This window comes from Abramis brama (assembly GCF_963993115.1).
Source record: "Abramis brama genome assembly, chromosome: 14".
NCBI classification, from domain to species: domain Eukaryota; kingdom Metazoa; phylum Chordata; class Actinopteri; order Cypriniformes; family Leuciscidae; genus Abramis; species Abramis brama.
In genome coordinates this window covers 39,124,908-39,145,377 of record NC_139976.1, presented here as the reverse complement: position 1 = coordinate 39,145,377, position 20,470 = coordinate 39,124,908, and the positions used below count along the sequence as shown (strand labels likewise).

At 43.5% G+C, this 20,470-nt stretch overlaps 1 protein-coding gene across 3 annotated transcripts in view; it reads left to right on the top strand.

Annotated features, from left to right (window-relative positions):
* The window catches only part of foxk2a (forkhead box K2a), a 29,497-nt gene extending 11,903 nt beyond the window's left edge, over window positions 1-17,594 (top strand). Inside the window, exons 9-10 of one of the 3 annotated variants that reach the window (XR_014609040.1) lie at window positions 12,495-12,730; window positions 17,174-17,594. Coding sequence is in view for 1 of the 3 variants with exons in the window: in XM_084135634.1 (XP_083991760.1) it covers window positions 12,495-12,649 (155 nt within the window). In the remaining 2 variants the exon portion in view is untranslated. Of the gene's footprint in view, window positions 1-12,494; window positions 13,848-16,654; window positions 16,772-17,173 lie in introns of those variants that run through there. The other 2 variants (XR_014609041.1, XM_084135634.1) reach the window with 2 other exon arrangements.
* The last annotated feature ends 2,876 nt before the right edge of the window (window positions 17,595-20,470 follow it).

Sequence of the window (20,470 nt, the reverse complement as noted above, 5' to 3'; positions counted from 1 at the left end):
TTATTACAGTATTTACGGCTTAGGTTATTACAGTGTTTACAGCTTGGGTTATTACAGTGTTTACAGCTTGGGTTATTACAGTGTTTACAGCTTGGGTTATTACAGTGTTTACAGCTTGGGTTATTACAGTGTTTACAGCTTGGGTTATTACAGTATTTACAGCATGGGTTATTACAGTGTTTACAGCTTGGGTTATTACAGTGTTTACAGCTTGGGTTATTACAGTGTTTACAGCTTGGGTTATTACAGTGTTTACAGCTTGGGTTATTACAGTGTTTACAGCTTGGGTTATTACAGTGTTTACAGCTTGGGTTATTACAGTGTTTACAGCTTGGGTTATTACAGTATTTACAGCTTGGGTTATTACAGTATTTACAGCATGTGTTAGTTTTATTAGGGCTGGCCATTCATAAAAAAAAAATTCAGTTGCAATTTTGACTTGCATTAATAATGAAAGCAAGATTATTGTGCAGCAATCAGGCTCTGTTTACAGCTGATGTAAGATGTGTTTCAGTCGACTGGATCACAGTGGACGTGGGAAACACATTCCTGTTACACCTGCGGTTTTAATCCGGCTCTTCTGTCCAGTGTCACTCACTTCTGTCCTATGGGCGGGTAAATGTATGTTTTTTTGGTCAGATCTTTTGATCTAATGGACAAAATAAACTTGCGTAATTTACATATAAACGCGATGAGACGGAGAGCAGCAGCTTTCGTTTCTGATCTGAAGCTGAGAGATCAGGAACGCTGAGAGTGTGTGTGAGAGATCAGGAACGCTGAGAGTGTGTGTGTGTGTGTGTGTGTGAGAGATCAGGAACGCTGAGAGTGTGTGTGAGAGATCAGGAACGCTGAGAGTGTGTGTGAGAGATCAGGAATGCTGAGAGTGTGTGTGAGAGATCGAGAGTGTGAGAGAGCAGGAACGCTGAGAGTGTGTGAGAGATCAGGAACGCTGAGAGTGTGTGAGAGAGCAGGAACGCTGAGAGTGTGTGTGAGATCAGGAACGCTGAGAGTGTGTGTGAGAGATCAGGAACGCTGAGAGTGTGTGAGAGATCAGGAACGCTGAGAGTGTGTGAGAGATCAGGAACGCCGAGAGAGTGTGTGAGAGATCAGGAACGCCGAGAGTGTGTGTGAGAGATCAGGAACGCCGAGAGTGTGTGTGAGAGATCAGGAACGCCGAGAGTGTGTGTGAGAGATCAGGAACGCCGAGAGTGTGTGTGTGAGAGATCAGGAACGCCGAGAGTGTGTGTGAGAGATCAGGAATGCTGAGTGTGTGTGTGTGTGTGAGTGTGTGTGTGTGTGTGAGAGATCAGGAACGCTGAGAGTGTGTGTGAGAGATCAGGAATGCTGAGAGTGTGTGTGTGAGAGATCAGGAATGCTGAGTGTGTGTGTGTGTGTGTGTGTGTGTGTGTGTGTGTGTGTGTGAGAGATCAGGAACGCTGAGAGTGTGTGTGAGAGATCAGGAATGCTGAGAGTGTGTGTGTGAGAGATCAGGAACGCTGAGAGTGTGTGTGAGAGATTAGGAATGCTGAGAGTGTGTGTGTGAGAGATCAGGAATGCTGAGAGTGTGTGTGTGTGAGAGATCAGGAACGCTGAGAGTGTGTGTGAGATCAGGAACGCTGAGAGTGTGTGTGAGAGATCAGGAACGCTGAGAGTGTGTGAGAGATCAGGAACGCTGAGAGTGTGTGAGAGATCAGGAACGCCGAGAGAGTGTGTGAGAGATCAGGAACGCCGAGAGTGTGTGTGAGAGATCAGGAACGCCGAGAGTGTGTGTGAGAGATCAGGAACGCCGAGAGTGTGTGTGAGAGATCAGGAACGCCGAGAGTGTGTGTGTGAGAGATCAGGAACGCCGAGAGTGTGTGTGAGAGATCAGGAATGCTGAGTGTGTGTGTGTGTGTGTGTGTGTGTGAGAGATCAGGAACGCTGAGAGTGTGTGTGAGAGATCAGGAATGCTGAGAGTGTGTGTGTGAGAGATCAGGAATGCTGAGTGTGTGTGTGTGTGTGTGTGTGTGTGTGTGTGAGAGATCAGGAACGCTGAGAGTGTGTGTGAGAGATCAGGAATGCTGAGAGTGTGTGTGTGAGAGATCAGGAACGCTGAGAGTGTGTGTGAGAGATTAGGAATGCTGAGAGTGTGTGTGTGAGAGATCAGGAATGCTGAGAGTGTGTGTGTGTGAGAGATCAGGAACGCTGAGAGTGTGTGTGAGAGATCAGGAACGCTGAGAGTGTGTGAGAGATCAGGAACGCTGAGAGTGTGTGTGAGAGATCAGGAACGCTGAGAGTGTGTGTGAGAGATCAGGAACGCTGAGAGTGTGTGTGAGAGATCAGGAACGCTGAGAGTGTGTGTGAGAGATCAGGAACGCTGAGAGTGTGTGTGAGAGATCAGGAATGCTGAGTGTGTGTGTGTGTGTGTGTGTGTGTGTGAGAGATCAGGAACGCTGAGAGTGTGTGTGAGAGATCAGGAATGCTGAGAGTGTGTGTGTGAGAGATCAGGAACGCTGAGAGTGTGTGAGAGATCAGGAATGCTGAGTGTGTGTGTGTGTGTGAGAGATCAGGAACGCTGAGAGTGTGTGTGAGAGATCAGGAATGCTGAGAGTGTGTGTGTGTGTGAGAGATCAGGAACGCTGAGAGTGTGTGTGAGAGATCAGGAATGCTGAGTGTGTGTGTGTGTGTGTGTGTGTGTGTGAGAGATCAGGAACGCTGAGAGTGTGTGTGAGAGATCAGGAATGCTGAGTGTGTGTGTGTGTGTGAGAGATCAGGAATGCTGAGAGTGTGTGTGTGTGTGAGAGATCAGGAACGCTGAGAGTGTGTGTGAGAGATCAGGAACGCTGAGTGTGTGTGTGAGAGATCAGGAACGCTGAGAGTGTGTGTGAGATCAGGAACGCTGAGAGTGTGTGTGTGTGTGTGAGAGATCAGGAATGCTGAGTGTGTGTGTGAGAGATCAGGAATGCTGAGTGTGTGTGTGAGATCAGGAACGCTGAGAGTGTGTGTGTGAGAGATCAGGAACGCTGAGAGTGTGTGAGAGATCAGGAACGCTGAGAGTGTGTGTGTGTGAGAGATCAGGAACGCTGAGAGTGTGTGAGAGATCAGGAATGCTGAGTGTGTGTGTGTGTGTGTGTGTGTGTATGTGTGTGAGAGATCAGGAATGCTGAGTGTGTGTGTGAGATCAGGAATGCTGAGAGTGTGTGTGTGTGAGAGATCAGGAACGCTGAGAGTGTGTGTGAGAGATCAGGAACGCTGAGAGTGTGTGTGTGAGAGATCAGGAATGCTGAGAGTGTGTGTGAGATCAGGAACACTGAGAGTGTGTGTGTGTGTGTGAGATCAGGAACGCTGAGAGTGTGTGTGTGTGAGAGATCAGGAACACAGAGTGTGTGTGTGTGTGTGAGATCAGGAACGCTGAGAGTGTGTGTGTGTGTGTGTGTGTGTGTGAGAGATCAGGAACACTGAGAGTGTGTGTGTGTGTGTGTGTGTGTGTGTGTGTGAGAGATCAGGAACGCTGAGAGTGTGTGTGAGAGATCAGGAATGCTGAGAGTGTGTGTGTGTGTGTGTGTGTGTGAGAGATCAGGAACGCTGAGAGTGTGTGTGAGAGATCAGGAATGCTGAGTGTGTGTGTGTGTGTGTGTGAGAGATCAGGAACGCTGTGAGTGTGTGTGAGAGATCAGGAATGCTGAGAGTGTGTGTGTGTGTGAGAGATCAGGAACGCTGAGAGTGTGTGTGAGAGATCAGGAACGCTGAGTGTGTGTGTGTGTGAGAGATCAGGAACGCTGAGAGTGTGTGTGAGATCAGGAACGCTGAGAGTGTGTGTGTGTGTGTGTGTGAGAGATCAGGAATGCTGAGTGTGTGTGTGTGTGTGAGAGATCAGGAATGCTGAGTGTGTGTGTGAGATCAGGAACGCTGAGAGTGTGTGTGTGAGAGATCAGGAACGCTGAGAGTGTGTGAGAGATCAGGAACGCTGAGAGTGTGTGTGTGTGAGAGATCAGGAACGCTGAGAGTGTGTGTGTGTGTGTGTGTGTGAGAGATCAGGAACGCTGAGAGTGTGTGTGAGAGATTAGGAATGCTGAGAGTGTGTGTGTGAGAGATCAGGAATGCTGAGAGTGTGTGTGTGTGAGAGATCAGGAACGCTGAGAGTGTGTGTGAGAGATCAGGAACGCTGAGAGTGTGTGAGAGATCAGGAACGCTGAGAGTGTGTGTGAGAGATCAGGAACGCTGAGAGTGTGTGTGAGAGATCAGGAACGCTGAGAGTGTGTGTGAGAGATCAGGAACGCTGAGAGTGTGTGTGAGAGATCAGGAACGCTGAGAGTGTGTGTGAGAGATCAGGAATGCTGAGTGTGTGTGTGTGTGTGTGTGTGTGTGTGAGAGATCAGGAACGCTGAGAGTGTGTGTGAGAGATCAGGAATGCTGAGAGTGTGTGTGTGAGAGATCAGGAACGCTGAGAGTGTGTGAGAGATCAGGAATGCTGAGTGTGTGTGTGTGTGTGAGAGATCAGGAACGCTGAGAGTGTGTGTGAGAGATCAGGAATGCTGAGAGTGTGTGTGTGTGTGAGAGATCAGGAACGCTGAGAGTGTGTGTGAGAGATCAGGAATGCTGAGTGTGTGTGTGTGTGTGTGTGTGTGTGTGAGAGATCAGGAACGCTGAGAGTGTGTGTGAGAGATCAGGAATGCTGAGTGTGTGTGTGTGTGTGAGAGATCAGGAATGCTGAGAGTGTGTGTGTGTGTGAGAGATCAGGAACGCTGAGAGTGTGTGTGAGAGATCAGGAACGCTGAGTGTGTGTGTGAGAGATCAGGAACGCTGAGAGTGTGTGTGAGATCAGGAACGCTGAGAGTGTGTGTGTGTGTGTGAGAGATCAGGAATGCTGAGTGTGTGTGTGAGAGATCAGGAATGCTGAGTGTGTGTGTGAGATCAGGAACGCTGAGAGTGTGTGTGTGAGAGATCAGGAACGCTGAGAGTGTGTGAGAGATCAGGAACGCTGAGAGTGTGTGTGTGTGAGAGATCAGGAACGCTGAGAGTGTGTGAGAGATCAGGAATGCTGAGTGTGTGTGTGTGTGTGTATGTGTGTGAGAGATCAGGAATGCTGAGTGTGTGTGTGAGATCAGGAATGCTGAGAGTGTGTGTGTGTGAGAGATCAGGAACGCTGAGAGTGTGTGTGAGAGATCAGGAACGCTGAGAGTGTGTGTGTGAGAGATCAGGAATGCTGAGAGTGTGTGTGAGATCAGGAACACTGAGAGTGTGTGTGTGTGTGTGAGATCAGGAACGCTGAGAGTGTGTGTGTGTGAGAGATCAGGAACACAGAGTGTGTGTGTGTGTGTGAGATCAGGAACGCTGAGAGTGTGTGTGTGTGTGTGTGTGTGTGTGAGAGATCAGGAACACTGAGAGTGTGTGTGTGTGTGTGTGTGTGTGTGTGTGTGAGAGATCAGGAACGCTGAGAGTGTGTGTGAGAGATCAGGAATGCTGAGAGTGTGTGTGTGTGTGTGTGTGTGTGAGAGATCAGGAACGCTGAGAGTGTGTGTGAGAGATCAGGAATGCTGAGTGTGTGTGTGTGTGTGTGTGAGAGATCAGGAACGCTGTGAGTGTGTGTGAGAGATCAGGAATGCTGAGAGTGTGTGTGTGTGTGAGAGATCAGGAACGCTGAGAGTGTGTGTGAGAGATCAGGAACGCTGAGTGTGTGTGTGTGTGAGAGATCAGGAACGCTGAGAGTGTGTGTGAGATCAGGAACGCTGAGAGTGTGTGTGTGTGTGTGTGTGAGAGATCAGGAATGCTGAGTGTGTGTGTGTGTGTGAGAGATCAGGAATGCTGAGTGTGTGTGTGAGATCAGGAACGCTGAGAGTGTGTGTGTGAGAGATCAGGAACGCTGAGAGTGTGTGAGAGATCAGGAACGCTGAGAGTGTGTGTGTGTGAGAGATCAGGAACGCTGAGAGTGTGTGTGTGTGTGTGTGTGTGAGAGATCAGGAACGCTGAGAGTGTGTGTGAGAGATCAGGAACGCTGAGAGTGTGTGTGTGAGAGATCAGGAATGCTGAGAGTGTGTGTGAGATCAGGAACACTGAGAGTGTGTGTGTGTGTGTGAGATCAGGAACGCTGAGAGAGTGTGTGTGTGTGTGTGTGAGATCAGGAACACTGAGAGTGTGTGTGTGTGTGTGTGAGAGATCAGGAACACAGAGTGTGTGTGTGTGAGAGATCAGGAACGCTGAGAGTGTGTGTGAGATCAGGAATGCTGAGAGTGTGTGTGTGAGAGATCAGGAACACTGAGAGTGTGTGAGAGATCAGGAACGCTGAGAGTGTGTGTGTGTGTGAGAGATCAGGAATGCTGAGAGTGTGTGTGAGATCAGGAACACTGAGAGTGTGTGTGTGAGAGAGATCAGGAATGCTGAGAGTGTGTGTGAGATCAGGAACGCTGAGAGTGTGTGTGAGATCAGGAACGCTGAGAGTGTGTGTGAGAGATCAGGAACGCTGAGAGTGTGTGTGAGAGATCAGGAACGCTGAGAGTGTGTGTGTGAGAGATCAGGAACGCTGAGAGTGTGTGTGAGAGATCAGGAACGCTGAGAGTGTGTGAGAGATCAGGAACGCTGAGAGTGTGTGTGTGTGAGAGATCAGGAACGCTGAGAGTGTGTGTGAGATCAGGAACGCTGAGAGTGTGTGTGTGTGTGTGAGTGAGAGATCAGGAACGCTGAGAGTGTGTGTGTGAGAGATCAGGAACGCTGAGAGTGTGTGTGAGATCAGGAACGCTGAGAGTGTGTGTGAGATCAGGAATGCTGAGTGTGTGAGATCAGGAATGCTGAGTGTGTGAGATCAGGAATGCTGAGTGTGTGTGTGTGAGAGATCAGGAACGCTGAGAGTGTGTGTGTGTGAGAGATCAGGAACGCTGAGAGTGTGTGTGTGTGAGAGATCAGGAACGCTGAGAGTGTGTGTGAGAGATCAGGAACGCTGAGAGTGTGTGAGAGATCAGGAACGCTGAGAGTGTGTGTGAGAGATCAGGAACGCTGAGAGTGTGTGAGAGATCAGGAACGCTGAGAGTGTGTGTGAGATCAGGAACGCTGAGAGTGTGTGTGAGATCAGGAACGCTGAGAGTGTGTGTGTGTGTGTGAGAGATCAGGAACGCTGAGAGTGTGTGTGAGAGATCAGGAACGCTGAGAGTGTGTGTGAGATCAGGAACGCTGAGAGTGTGTGTGTGTGTGTGAGAGATCAGGAACGCTGAGAGTGTGTGTGAGAGATCAGGAACGCTGAGAGTGTGTGAGAGATCAGGAACGCTGAGAGTGTGTGTGAGAGATCAGGAACGCTGAGAGTGTGTGAGAGGTCAGGAATGCTGAGAGTGTGTGAGAGATCAGGAACGCTGAGAGCGTGTGAGAGATCAGGAACGCTGAGAGTGTGTGTGAGATCAGGAACGCTGAGAGTGTGTGTGAGATCAGGAACGCTGAGAGTGTGTGTGTGTGAGAGATCAGGAACGCTGAGTGTGTGTGAGAGATCAGGAACGCTGAGAGTGTGTGAGAGATCAGGAACGCTGAGAGTGTGTGAGAGATCAGGAACGCTGAGAGTGTGTGAGAGATCAGGAACGCTGAGAGTGTGTGTGAGATCAGGAACGCTGAGAGTGTGTGTGTGAGATCAGGAACGCTGAGAGTGTGTGTGTGTGAGATCAGGAACGCTGAGAGTGTGTGTGTGTGAGAGATCAGGAACGCTGAGTGTGTGTGAGAGATCAGGAACGCTGAGAGTGTGTGAGAGATCAGGAACGCTGAGAGTGTGTGTGAGATCAGGAACGCTGAGAGTGTGTGTGAGAGATCAGGAACGCTGAGAGTGTGTGTGTGTGAGAGATCAGGAACGCTGAGTGTGTGTGAGAGATCAGGAACGCTGAGAGTGTGTGAGAGATCAGGAACGCTGAGAGTGTGTGTGAGATCAGGAACGCTGAGAGTGTGTGTGTGAGATCAGGAACGCTGAGAGTGTGTGTGAGATCAGGAACGCTGAGAGTGTGTGTGTGTGAGAGATCAGGAACGCTGAGTGTGTGTGAGAGATCAGGAACGCTGAGAGTGTGTGAGAGATCAGGAACGCTGAGAGTGTGTGTGAGATCAGGAACGCTGAGAGTGTGTGAGAGATCAGGAACGCTGAGAGTGTGTGTGAGATCAGGAACGCTGAGAGTGTGTGTGAGATCAGGAACGCTGAGAGTGTGTGTGTGAGATCAGGAACGCTGAGAGTGTGTGTGAGATCAGGAACGCTGAGAGTGTGTGTGTGTGAGAGATCAGGAACGCTGAGTGTGTGTGAGAGATCAGGAACGCTGAGAGTGTGTGAGAGATCAGGAACGCTGAGAGTGTGTGAGAGATCAGGAACGCTGAGAGTGTGTGTGAGATCAGGAACGCTGAGAGTGTGTGTGTGAGATCAGGAACGCTGAGAGTGTGTGTGAGATCAGGAACGCTGAGAGTGTGTGTGTGTGAGAGATCAGGAACGCTGAGTGTGTGTGAGAGATCAGGAACGCTGAGAGTGTGTGAGAGATCAGGAACGCTGAGAGTGTGTGTGAGATCAGGAACGCTGAGAGTGTGTGAGAGATCAGGAACGCTGAGAGTGTGTGTGAGATCAGGAACGCTGAGAGTGTGTGTGAGATCAGGAACGCTGAGAGAACATTGTGCTTGGGACGTTTTCAGCTGAGTTTAAATCCCGTCTGACTAGCGCTTTTCCCATAATGTTCCCGCGCTGGAGTGTGTTTCCCGTACAGCGCTGTAACTCCTGCTTCACTACTATAGTGCGATACATCGTTGAAGAAATCCACTTGTTAGTCTCGACTGTTTCCCGAAACCATATTATCACAAATTGGTCGTTCAGCCACGTTGGTTGATGATGTCAGCAGGTGTTGGAGTAATAACTACTGTTAATGAATCTGTTTCAGGTCTAATTAATGCGAGATGTTTGGCTATAAATGATGAACATGGCATCTGAGGACTATTTCTGCTTTATTTCCAGATTCAATCATAGACTCGTTCTTACACACTAGAGCTCGTTCACACATGCACACTCTTCAGAAACTACGCTTTAAATCTCTCGACGAACTAAAAGACGTAAATGACATTTGTATGTATTCTAAATTAAAGACACAGATTGCTCTGAATGTCAGCTTGGTTATTTTGCTCAAGATCAGGATTTATTGAGTCCACATGTCATGCAAACTAGAAACTCTTCTTCTAAGCACAGGTCGAGATCTGTCGCTCACACACACAACTCTGCGATGCTGTTTGCGAATGTTTGTTGGAACGATGGTTTCGGGAAATACCGACTCGTTGAACTGCTGATAACAGCAGAACTTGTGACTATAGTTGGCTAACGATGCTTTCGGGATGCCTGGTCAGTAGACGGAGAGGAGGCGTCTTTAGTGGCTGTTTGAACACATTAGACCACATGAGCGTCTACACTGCAAAATCAATCCGGTCGAATGTTCAACTACCTCTGGAAGTGCATGAAAGTGGACAAGTTCAAAACGTTTAGACCCATTTACTCCTGTATTTTAGCGTCGTCCACTTGTGATCCGCTCGACTGAACCGCTTCTCAACACCAGCTGTAAACAACCTCTGGTTCAGAGACGCTCTTTCTGTCGTCTCACAACATCTCTCCTCACTTCCCTTCAAGGGTTAAAGTGTTAGTTCACCTGAAAATGAAATTAGCCCATGATTTACTCGCCCTCAAGTCATCCTAGGTGTATATGACATTCTTCTGTCAGACGAATACAATCAGAGTTATATTAAAAAATGTCCTGGCTCTACCAAGCTTTATAATGGCAGTGAATAGCCGTTTCTGTTTTAAGTCCATAAAAGTGCATCTATCCATCATAAAAGTGCATCTGTCCATCATTATAGTGCATCTATCCATCATAAAAGTGCATCTGTCCATCATTATAGTGCATCTGTCCATCATAAAAGTGCATCTATCCATCATAAAAGTGCATCTGTCCATCATAAAAGTGCATCTGTCCATCATAAAAGTGCATCTATCCATCATAAAAGTGCATCTGTCCATCGGTGCATCTGTCCATCATAAAAGTGCATCTGTCCATCATTATAGTGCATCTGTCCATCATAAAAGTGCATCTGTCCATCATAAAAGTGCATCTGTCCATCATAAAAGTGCATCTATCCATCATAAAAGTGCATCTGTCCATCATAAAAGTGCATCTATCCATCATAAAAGTGCATATGTCCATCATAAAAGTGCATCTATCATCATAAAAGTGCATCTGTCCATCATAAAAGTGCATCTATCCATCATAAAAGTGCATATGTCCATCATAAAAGTGCATCTATCATCATAAAAGTGCATCTATCCATGATAAAAGTGCATCTATCCATCATAAAAGTGCATCTATCCATGATAAAAGTGCATCTATCCATCATATAAGTGCATCTGTCCATCATAAAAGTGCATCTGTCCATCGGTGCATCTGTCCATCATAAAAGTGCATCTGTCCATCATAAAAGTGCATCTGTCCATCATAAAAGTGCATCTGTCCATCATAAAAGTGCATCTATCCATCATAAAAGTGCATATGTCCATCATAAAAGTGCATCTATCCATGATAAAAGTGCATCTATCCATCATAAAAGTGCATCTATCCATGATAAAAGTGCATCTATCCATCATAAAAGTGCATCTGTCCATCATAAAAGTGCATCTGTCCATCATAAAAGTGCATCTGTCCATCATAAAAGTGCATCTATCCATCATAAAAGTACATATGTCCATCATAAAAGTGCATCTATCATCATAAAAGTGCATCTATCCATGATAAAAGTGCATCTATCCATGATAAAAGTGCATCTATCCATCATAAAAGTGCATCTATCCATGATAAAAGTGCATCTATCCATCATATAAGTGCATCTGTCCATCATAAAAGTGCATCTGTCCATCGGTGCATCTGTCCATCATAAAAGTGCATCTGTCCATCATAAAAGTGCATCTGTCCATCATAAAAGTGCATCTGTCCATCATAAAAGTGCATCTGTCCATCATAAAAGTGCATCTATCCATCATAAAAGTGCATATGTCCATCATAAAAGTGCATCTATCCATGATAAAAGTGCATCTATCCATCATAAAAGTGCATCTATCCATGATAAAAGTGCATCTGTCCATCATAAAAGTGCATCTGTCCATCATAAAAGTGCATCTGTCCATCATAAAAGTGCATCTGTCCATCGGTGCATCTGTCCATCATAAAAGTGCATCTATCCATCATAAAAGTGCATCTGTCCATCATAAAAGTGCATCTGTCCATCATAAAAGTGCATCTGTCCATCATAAAAGTGCATCTGTCCATCGGTGCATCTGTCCATCATAAAAGTGCATCTGTCCATCGGTGCATCTGTCCATCATAAAAGTGCATCTGTCCATCATAAAAGTGCATCTGTCCATCTGTCCATCATAAAAGTGCATCTGTCCATCATAAAAGTGCATAGAATAGGGACAGATGCACTTTGATGGACTTCCAAAAAAAATATGCCCATTCACTGCCATTATAAAGCTTGGAAGAGCCAGGACATTTTTTAATATAACTCTGATTGTATCCGTCTGACAGAAGAATGTCATATCCACCTTATTCCTGACGAGCTCACTGTGTTTTGAATTATGGGAGGCACTTCCGGTTTGGGGAACTTCAATTCAAAAAGGCTGAAATTAATCTTTTCAAATCATAAGTTTGCCCTACAAATAAAGCTGACCGTCAGTCTGACTGGATGAGCTGTCAATCTTCCTTCATGATTTATTTTCAGACATCATGAGAATAACGTTATACTTGGTATTTCAACGTGACACATGTTATAACAAGAATATCTATGGCAAGAGCTCTTTTCAGTCGCTGCTTTCTTTTCCTCGTGATTATTTTCTTTTTTCCCTTTGCAATCCACTGTAAAAGTATGAAAAAGAACAACATATTCTGCACATTTGTGGTCTGTTCTCCCAAATTTAATTTACGATACATTCCATTAATAATTCACTGGAATGCACGAAGAATCTCGTTATTCTCCTCAAATCCTCACGTCTCTTTCCAGGTTTGTTTTCACAGGTAAATGCAATTTATGATCTGTCAGAATGACGGAAATCACTTTGAAATAGTATCTCGTAATGCTGAAGTTAATGAACATTTTTGATTAATGCAACATAAGTTACATAATACAGATATATATTACTACAGTGATATTTAACCCGTCCGTTATTGCTGTGGACGTAATTTGGTCTGCTGAAATATCTTGATGTTTTTACACTTATAAACTTCCTTTTAATGTTCGATGGTTGAAGGGTGAGTAGATTAATGTCATCTCATTGTGACACTTTTTTAACGTATTGTGTTCAAGAGCTAGCCTTTTCACTGAGTGTTTACAGCTTAACGGAAGTCACACCCATAATGCATAGGAATAAGGTGGAGACACCTCGGATGACTTGAGGGAGAGTAAATCATGGGCTAATTTTCATTTTTGGGTGAACTATGCCTTTAATGCAGCGGAGCGCTTTGCTAATGCTAATGTCTGGTCCTCAGCGAGTCCGCTGCACATGCTAGCGACGCACGCCTCGGCCTCGGCCTCCCTCCCCACCAAACGCCAGAACGGAGAGCCGGACCAGCAGCCCGAACCCAAACGGGTCAAGACCGACTCCATCCCAGCGGAGAGAGACCAGCAGACCCACGCCGACTAGACCATCGTCTCCTGACCTCTGACCCCGTTCTCCCGCCGGCACCTCGTCACCCGTTCCTGAACCCCAGGTGCCAACACTGAGGTGAGATGAAGAGAGAAGCGGCTCTGGTCAGCACTCACAGATATATGCACACTCATATACTCATATAGCCTACTTGAAGTCACAGAATGAAGCGTATTGTTGTTCCTGTCTGGCGTAACCCAGCGGAGAAGCTCGGGCTGATCGTGGACGAGCCCTGAACCCTGAACCCTGAACAAGCAGCCGATGACGACGACGTAGATGTTTATGTAATTGTCACGCATGTGTATCAGACGTGTGTTCTCCGTTCCCAGAGATCCCGAACATTCACAGTCAGAAACGGACTCGCCAAACCTCGCTAAGACCGATTAGCTCTCACAGTGTCCGCTTCACACTCACGCATGGGAAAGCCGAGCGCTCTTCCCTTGGGAAAGGGAACGTGTGCCGGTTTCTCCAGAATCATGGCAGCTAGCCTCCACGTCCAGCCAATGCAGTCTTGAGTAGATATGCAGTACTTTGTCGTATGTGTACTTTAGGATCTTATTTGTGTGTGTTTCCCGAGGCACAAATACTCAACAACAACTTTTTCCCGTTTTCTTTTTAAAGACGTGGACTTGTGGTCATGGAAATGAATGTATTCACTTCATTCATATTTTTATTTTTTCAGAAGAAAAGAAACACTATTGAGGGTTTGAGTTACTCTCTATTACATCAGATCAAAATGATGTTTACTCGCATCCTCTTTTTTCATATTTTAACCAATAACCTATGAGATAGATATATTTCCATTTGTACTTTGTTAAAATATATCATCTTGCATGAACGTGTTGAGAAAATGTGCTGTGCCCGATTCGATTCCTGACGAAAGATGGAAGGAAAAAAAATGCTAAATAATATTTTATACAATTGGGATCATTACTGCACTTACCTTTCGTTTCTAATACTTCCTTTCCTCCCCGTTGTTTTCCTTTTATATTGGAGATGTCGTTGGCTGTGTTTGTTATCTTTGTGTTGAAGTTGTCTCTTTGCCTGTTAATAATATTATTTTATTCTGTTCAAACAACTGAAAGTCTACACGGATGGAACATGTTCCACAAGGAAAAATAAGTGGTAGATGTTGTTCGGCTTCAGTGGGTATATGCATTTTTTTTATAAATTAAATTAAAGCTCCATAACTTCAGTGGTGTGTGTGTGAGTGAGTTGCTGCTGTGTGTCTCTAGATGGCGCCGATGATCAAACCTTCCTCATGGGGGAACTTGACAGAAATAAGGGAAGAAGTCCTTGACCAAACATGAACCCATAGATATATACACTAGATGTCGCCTTGGGGTTCTAAACATGCGTCAAAACCGCCGCCATCTTGGAACAGGGGTCTTGTCATAGGAAGTAGCTAGGTAACGCTGTTATCTCCGTCTGTACTTCGAATTCATGGATGATGCCGGACTTTTGTGCTGCGTATGGATGTTCACACGAACGAAATCTAAAAACCAGACAGCAAGGGATTACATTTACTGTGTGGATGGTAGTAGTCAAGTTGTTTTTTATAAGTTCAGTGTACATTTCTCTGCTTGGAGGAAGAAAATTAACTGTGATTCTCGCACAGAAAATGAGCTGTGAATGTAGATATTAGATATTATTTGAAATAACCCGTGTTTAAAATGTACAATATGCAGGAGTTGATCCTCAATACCCACTTTTGGCTGTGTTGTTCCTAACTTTTGATTTTTTACCGATTGTACTCAAACCTTTTAATGGAAAAAAACAGTGTACTTATTTAATGTGGCAAAAGTATTGCGGGACAGGAATAAAGAAAAGATGAAACGGTCTTTGGCACCAACTATCTAACTTTCACATTATGTTCCTCTCAAATTTTGGATTTGCTTCCACCTGCAAATTACTTTGTGTATCATATTTAATAAACCAATACAATTTAAATGTTTAAATTAACATGTATAGTCATGGGCGGCGCTAGGGAGGGGCTAGCAGGAGCTTCAGCACCCCCAAGAAAGACCAAAGCACCCCGATAGCACCCCCAAAAATAATTTCTGGAAGCAATTACATTCAGGCTGTATTCTATGGAAGCCCTGAACCGCATTTTGAAGAAAAAAAGAAAACTTATCTTATTTCGAGATATTAAGTCGTTATTTCAACATATCTCGTTATTTCGACATAATAAGGGAACATTCTAATCTGCATTAAGCCACATTAAGTGTTCTTATAATGGTTTTCTATAGGAGGAAAATGCTTAACGTGTAATTAAACTGTATTCTGGGCTCATCTGATTTTTTTGTACATAGCATAGCCTACTTTATGATTTTAGTATCATAATGATTAATAAATGCATGCACAATTATCCGTGAACTTGATTTGAACAAATGTCTTTCAACTTATGTGTGCAAAATTCAGAATTAAATGAATGTGCAGCAATTTGTACAAATAGAGAGTCTGTAGGCCTACTATACTGTTGTAGCCATTAAAAAAGCGCATTTAGTTTCATATTTGTTAAAATATTATGTTATTTTTTTTTTCATTTATGTTGATTTATGAAAAGTGAACGGCACGAGTAAGATAGGATGCGCAATCGAGAGACATGGAGTGGGTCAGACATGATTTTGACCACTTCATTAAGTTTTGTTTTGTAGAAAACCTTTCTTTAAAGGAAATTTCGTTTTGTATAAATTGTATCTTAATTTTAATCAATTTTTCATCAACCAATTGCCTGTATTTAATAAATAATAAGCAAATATAGCAGACAATATAATCATGGAGGCCCCCGCGCGGTCCCTTGCATTGCACGTTAACTGGAGCGCATCTCATCCTAACTTAACTGAAACTCAGTGTATGCCTCACACAGACATGAGAAATACATCAAATATACAAAGCTTGAAATGTCTTTAAATGAAATAATTCAAAACGAAAAGAAAAAGGCTACTCTCCGATTATCTGATCCATTATGTGCATTTCTCTCTATAGGCGCGTTCACTACGAATATGGCGATCGTCAACTTCATCTTTGCAACTGACACAGAAAACACTAGTTTATTAATAAAAACAATGCACCGGATTTACAAATGCACATCTTGCTTGTTGCACGCACACACATTGTCGAAATAACGAGATATGTTGAAATAACATTATTATTAATAATACATCTCTTAGAATATTTGATTGAATGCTGAATGTTGCGCTTGTTCAATTTAATAAAATTAAAACTTTAATTGTGATCATTAAAATATATATATAAAAAAAAGTAGCGATAGTTCATTCTAAGTTTACTCAAGTGGAAGAATGTGACTAATAAACTTAGGCCTACTAGCACTATGCATTATATTTTGAAAAAGAAGTAGATTATCTTAATATCAAAACCCTTAAATTCTCTCTGGACTCAATGATAAATACATGTCTGACCGTTGGAACGAACCAAAAAAAACTAGAAAATCGCATTCATGACAATTTATGGTGATTTTATTTCCGTTAGACCTTTGCCTACATTGACGCTGATGCATTAAAGAGGAGGAGCCGTTCCAAGATGGCGGCTCTATTGACACCATCGTTCCAATGAACTGCCGTAGCCAAGGCGACATCTAGTGTATATATCTATGACATGAACCGAGTCCTAGCCGGAGCCGAGCCGAGTGTTCAGGAACGGTCCCTAACACTGTAAAGGCTTCGACTCCTGTGAAGTCAAAGAGCAGAACAGAAAAACATTAAGGATATGAATGATTGATTGTGAAATACACTTTTCTCTCCAGGTTGCTGCTGGAAACAAAGAACTGATTTCTGGATAAAGATTGTGCAATTCATTTGTTGACAGAAACTGCAGTAACTGCGTCACTCACTGTTAAACAGAAGTGATGAAATGACACAATGTTAATTATTGTCATTTGAGTTATGACTGAAATGGTTAGGCCTGTTTATTTTCATCTGTACGTTTCTAAGCTTTCAGATGTTTTTTCGATTAGCTGACGAGTTACATGTGATTTTGTAGCGATGATGTGCCTCATTAAAGGATCCTGGAGATGATGAAGAGTGTTTCCCTGATCTGAAGATCCAGGCGTCGGACCGCTGTCCGTCTGAACGACTCGAGTCGTAATCATGCGTGTCCGAGCTGGCCAGGAGCGGCTGTCCGATGGCGGAGTTCATACGTCACCGCACGATTGGATTCTGTTTAGCACTTTTCATAAGCAGTTTTACATAAAAAGCTTGTTTCACTGTTACAATTTAGGAAGTATTTTTATCAATTACTAATGATTGTTCTGGTTAATACTCGTATAGTGATATATCAGTATGTCTGTTGTGATGGATTGTAATGTCACTCTCAAACAACGTTTCCATGAGCCGTTCCCAGTGTTCCTGTACTTTCCCTCATCGTCTGTTTGCTGTGATTGTGAAAGACTCCAATATTTAATGGCTCAAATATCCACACACACAATAGCAGGGTGTGTCTTTCTCTACGCTCTTGTGTTTGTCCAGCAGGTTTTACATTTACAGTTCTTGTATTCTTCAGTTGACTTTCTCTAGGCTTCACTGAGACGTTTGCTGTAAACACTCGCCGGTCCGTGAGGAACGAGAGCCACTGGTTTCTGGCGATCAGGGTCTCTCAGACTTCGGCCCTAATGAAAGTTTGCAGAGGCATATTCAAAATGCTTGTTTCAACACAGTTCAAATACTGGAAAAGCTGTACAACTTTAAGGTATGAATTAAAACCAGTGATTTTCCACGGTTCAGAATTAAAGTGTTTCTCCATGAAAAATACCAAAACCAAGAAACTGGCCAAATTAATCATTTTCTGACCACTCTTTATTTCATAAAGAATGAAATGTATAAAATGTGAAATATCTTTAAGTATTAACACGTTAAAAGTACAAAAACATAAAACATGTATAAAGTGCTCATAGAAATGCATGAAATTAAAAACTTTTCCCTGATGAATGACTTCATTTCTCAACCAGTCCAAATGTGAAGGTTTGGTTAAAAACCGTCTGGGTCCAGAGAAGCTCCTGTGGAGAGAGAACAGCAGAAACACTGATGAGTCCAGGCAACCGCAGTTATGATGCATTAACTGATAAATTATGAAGAAGAAAAAAAAAAGACAAACTTTTTGTAAAATTGTACAATAATCCTGCATTCATTTCGAAGCTTGTGACATAAACATAAACACACACATCACCCCGATCACATGTTTAGCGTTCATGTAAACACTACGCTCAGATTCATCAATCGGAATGAATTCAATCCGATTGAAGCAAAAGTTGTGCATGTAAACGCACCGGTTCCTGTCAGATCCGCTCCAGCTTCCCGATCATCCCGGGGTTCCTCAGGATCTCCATCTCCAGCTTCTTCTCCTCAGAACTTCGCTCATAAGCCTCGTTTACGATTCCCGAGTTTCCCCAGGTGATCCGCGTCGGGGCGTGATGCGTCAGCGAGCTCTTCCCGGGATCCGTGCTCTTCTTCCCGGTGTCGGACAGCCGCTCGGAGAGTTTGCTCGCCCAGTGCACAAAGTTATCAAATCTCCTCTTCTCTAGATCCTCATAGGAAACCTTGATGTTCCCCGTGTACCACATGATCCACCAGAAAAGACTGAGGAAAACTATTAATGAGCCAGAATAGATTAGAAAGTCTCCGTAAAATATTCCTTCCACTCGCAGATTGGCAAAAATCCCGAGTAAAAGCAAAGCGAACCCGATGATGTCGAACGCGAGTCCGAGGACGAGTAACGCGGCGCAGCCCATCGCGAACCTGCACACACACTCTTTCTCGACTGGCATCTATTCTTCTTTACACCTGTAAAATACACCTGTGGAGTACACCTGCTTGTGGCCCCGCCCTGCGTGTGACGTCACCCAGAACGAACCTGAAAGTGCGCATGCGCGCTCCGACACGCGGAGTTGTTTTGAGTGCTGCATTATCAATTTTAACAATAACGCCTCAGTCATGGATTTGATTTGAACACTGAGATGATTGGTGAAACAAAGAGGTAACTAATCATAAACAGTTTTAAATTGTGTGAAAATGATTTTTATTATTTTTAATTAAAAAGTTAAGTTGCCTGTTTAATAAAAGTTTAATAAAAGATTTTTATTAAAAAGTCAGTTGCCTGACTTTTTTTCTTCAAAGGTTAGGTTAACTTCTTGTTTACTAGGAGAAAATAGTCTGAGATGAATGTGTGAAGAAAACAAAGAAATATGAAGGTAGTGTCATTCCTAATTAAGCTGTATTTATAAAGAGTGTGAAAATATGATAATTATTTGTAATTAATTGGTTTAATTTGCATTAAACACTTTAAGGTTACATTAGTTAATGCATTGACTAACAATGAGCAACACATTAGTTACAGTGGCCTATTTATTCATCTGTTAATGTTAGTTCATACAAAACTTGTGTTGATGATCATGTCAGCTCAGGTTCATTAAATAATACGACTTTTGATTTTAATAATGTATTAGTAAATGTTGAAATTAACATTACATAAGATAAATAAATGCTGTAGAAGTATTTTTCATTGTTAGTTCATGTTAACTAATTGTAAAGTGTTACCATTTAATTTTGCATTGTTTTTAGCCTATGCTATAAACATGCTAGCCATTAAATTAGCTGTACTGTAGTGAAACTATGGACTACTTGGCTATTTTATCCTAAAAATAATTTCCTATGTTGTTATACGGAACTGTGTGACTGAAACCTGAACCGGAAGTGACCGGCAGATGGCGCTAGTGATCTTCGCGAGCACTGCAGACATGCGCAGTGTGAGATAATCTAATCAAACATGGCACCCCAAAGTGAGCAGAATCATTCATTTATATGTCCGTTTCCACTGTGTGAGTAAATATTAAACATTAAAACACTCTTCTGCAGAATAACCCGTGTGTATCTGAAAGCTTGTGTCAGTGTTCACAGATATTCCTCCAGAAACACGGAGATCCTGTCCAGCACAAACATAATGAGCTGCTGGAAATAATTGTGTCCTGAGGGAAAAGAGCCAGTGAAAAGCTTGTATTTTTGTAAACTGTTCATTGAATACGTCCAAGAAACGAACGCTGAACAGAGCAGGACCTTTTTACTGTGAAAGAATGTGACAGTCAAAGATGTTGAGCTTTTCCCGACGGCATTAAACGCAAATGTTAATGTATATTGACTGATCATAAATACAGCAGTGAAGTAAGAAAGGCTCTCCTCCTCTTCCTCGTTGAAGATGCTCTTCTTCAGCTGTTAAACTAAGACAAACTCTCCCGCATTGTTGGATCCACAATAGCTTTATATCATGCTGTATGTTGAGATCATTGGTGTGAAGGACGGTAAATTATTCATCACTCAAAACTGTACTTTTAATAGCCTGAATATAGCCTGGACGTGTTTAAACTGATAATTCTGTGAAAAACAATCCTTCGATAGCTTGCAGCAGCAGCGCATTTCTCCAGCACTAAAACATCATGTAAGATCTAAAACTGTTGCAGATTTCTCTGTTTTAAGTCACCTTCATTTATATAGCGCTTTTTTTCTTCTTTTTTTTTATATTACATTTCATAGCAGCTTTACAGTGATAATAGGAAATTAAAGTAACAGAGATTGTTTGGGCTTTACAGCAGATCTAGAATAAAGTTATTGTCCAGCTAAAGTTAGTTTTGATTGATTCACTTCCGTTGTAAAGATCATTATGGCTGGTTTCCACTGAGCGGTACGGTACGGTACGGCACGGTACGGTAAACCCTGATCCGGCTAGCATTTCCACCGCCAACAGTTCCCTTACTTGATAGGTGTGGTGTAGCCTCTGCCGGAAAGAAGCGATCGACGTCATTTTCGCACA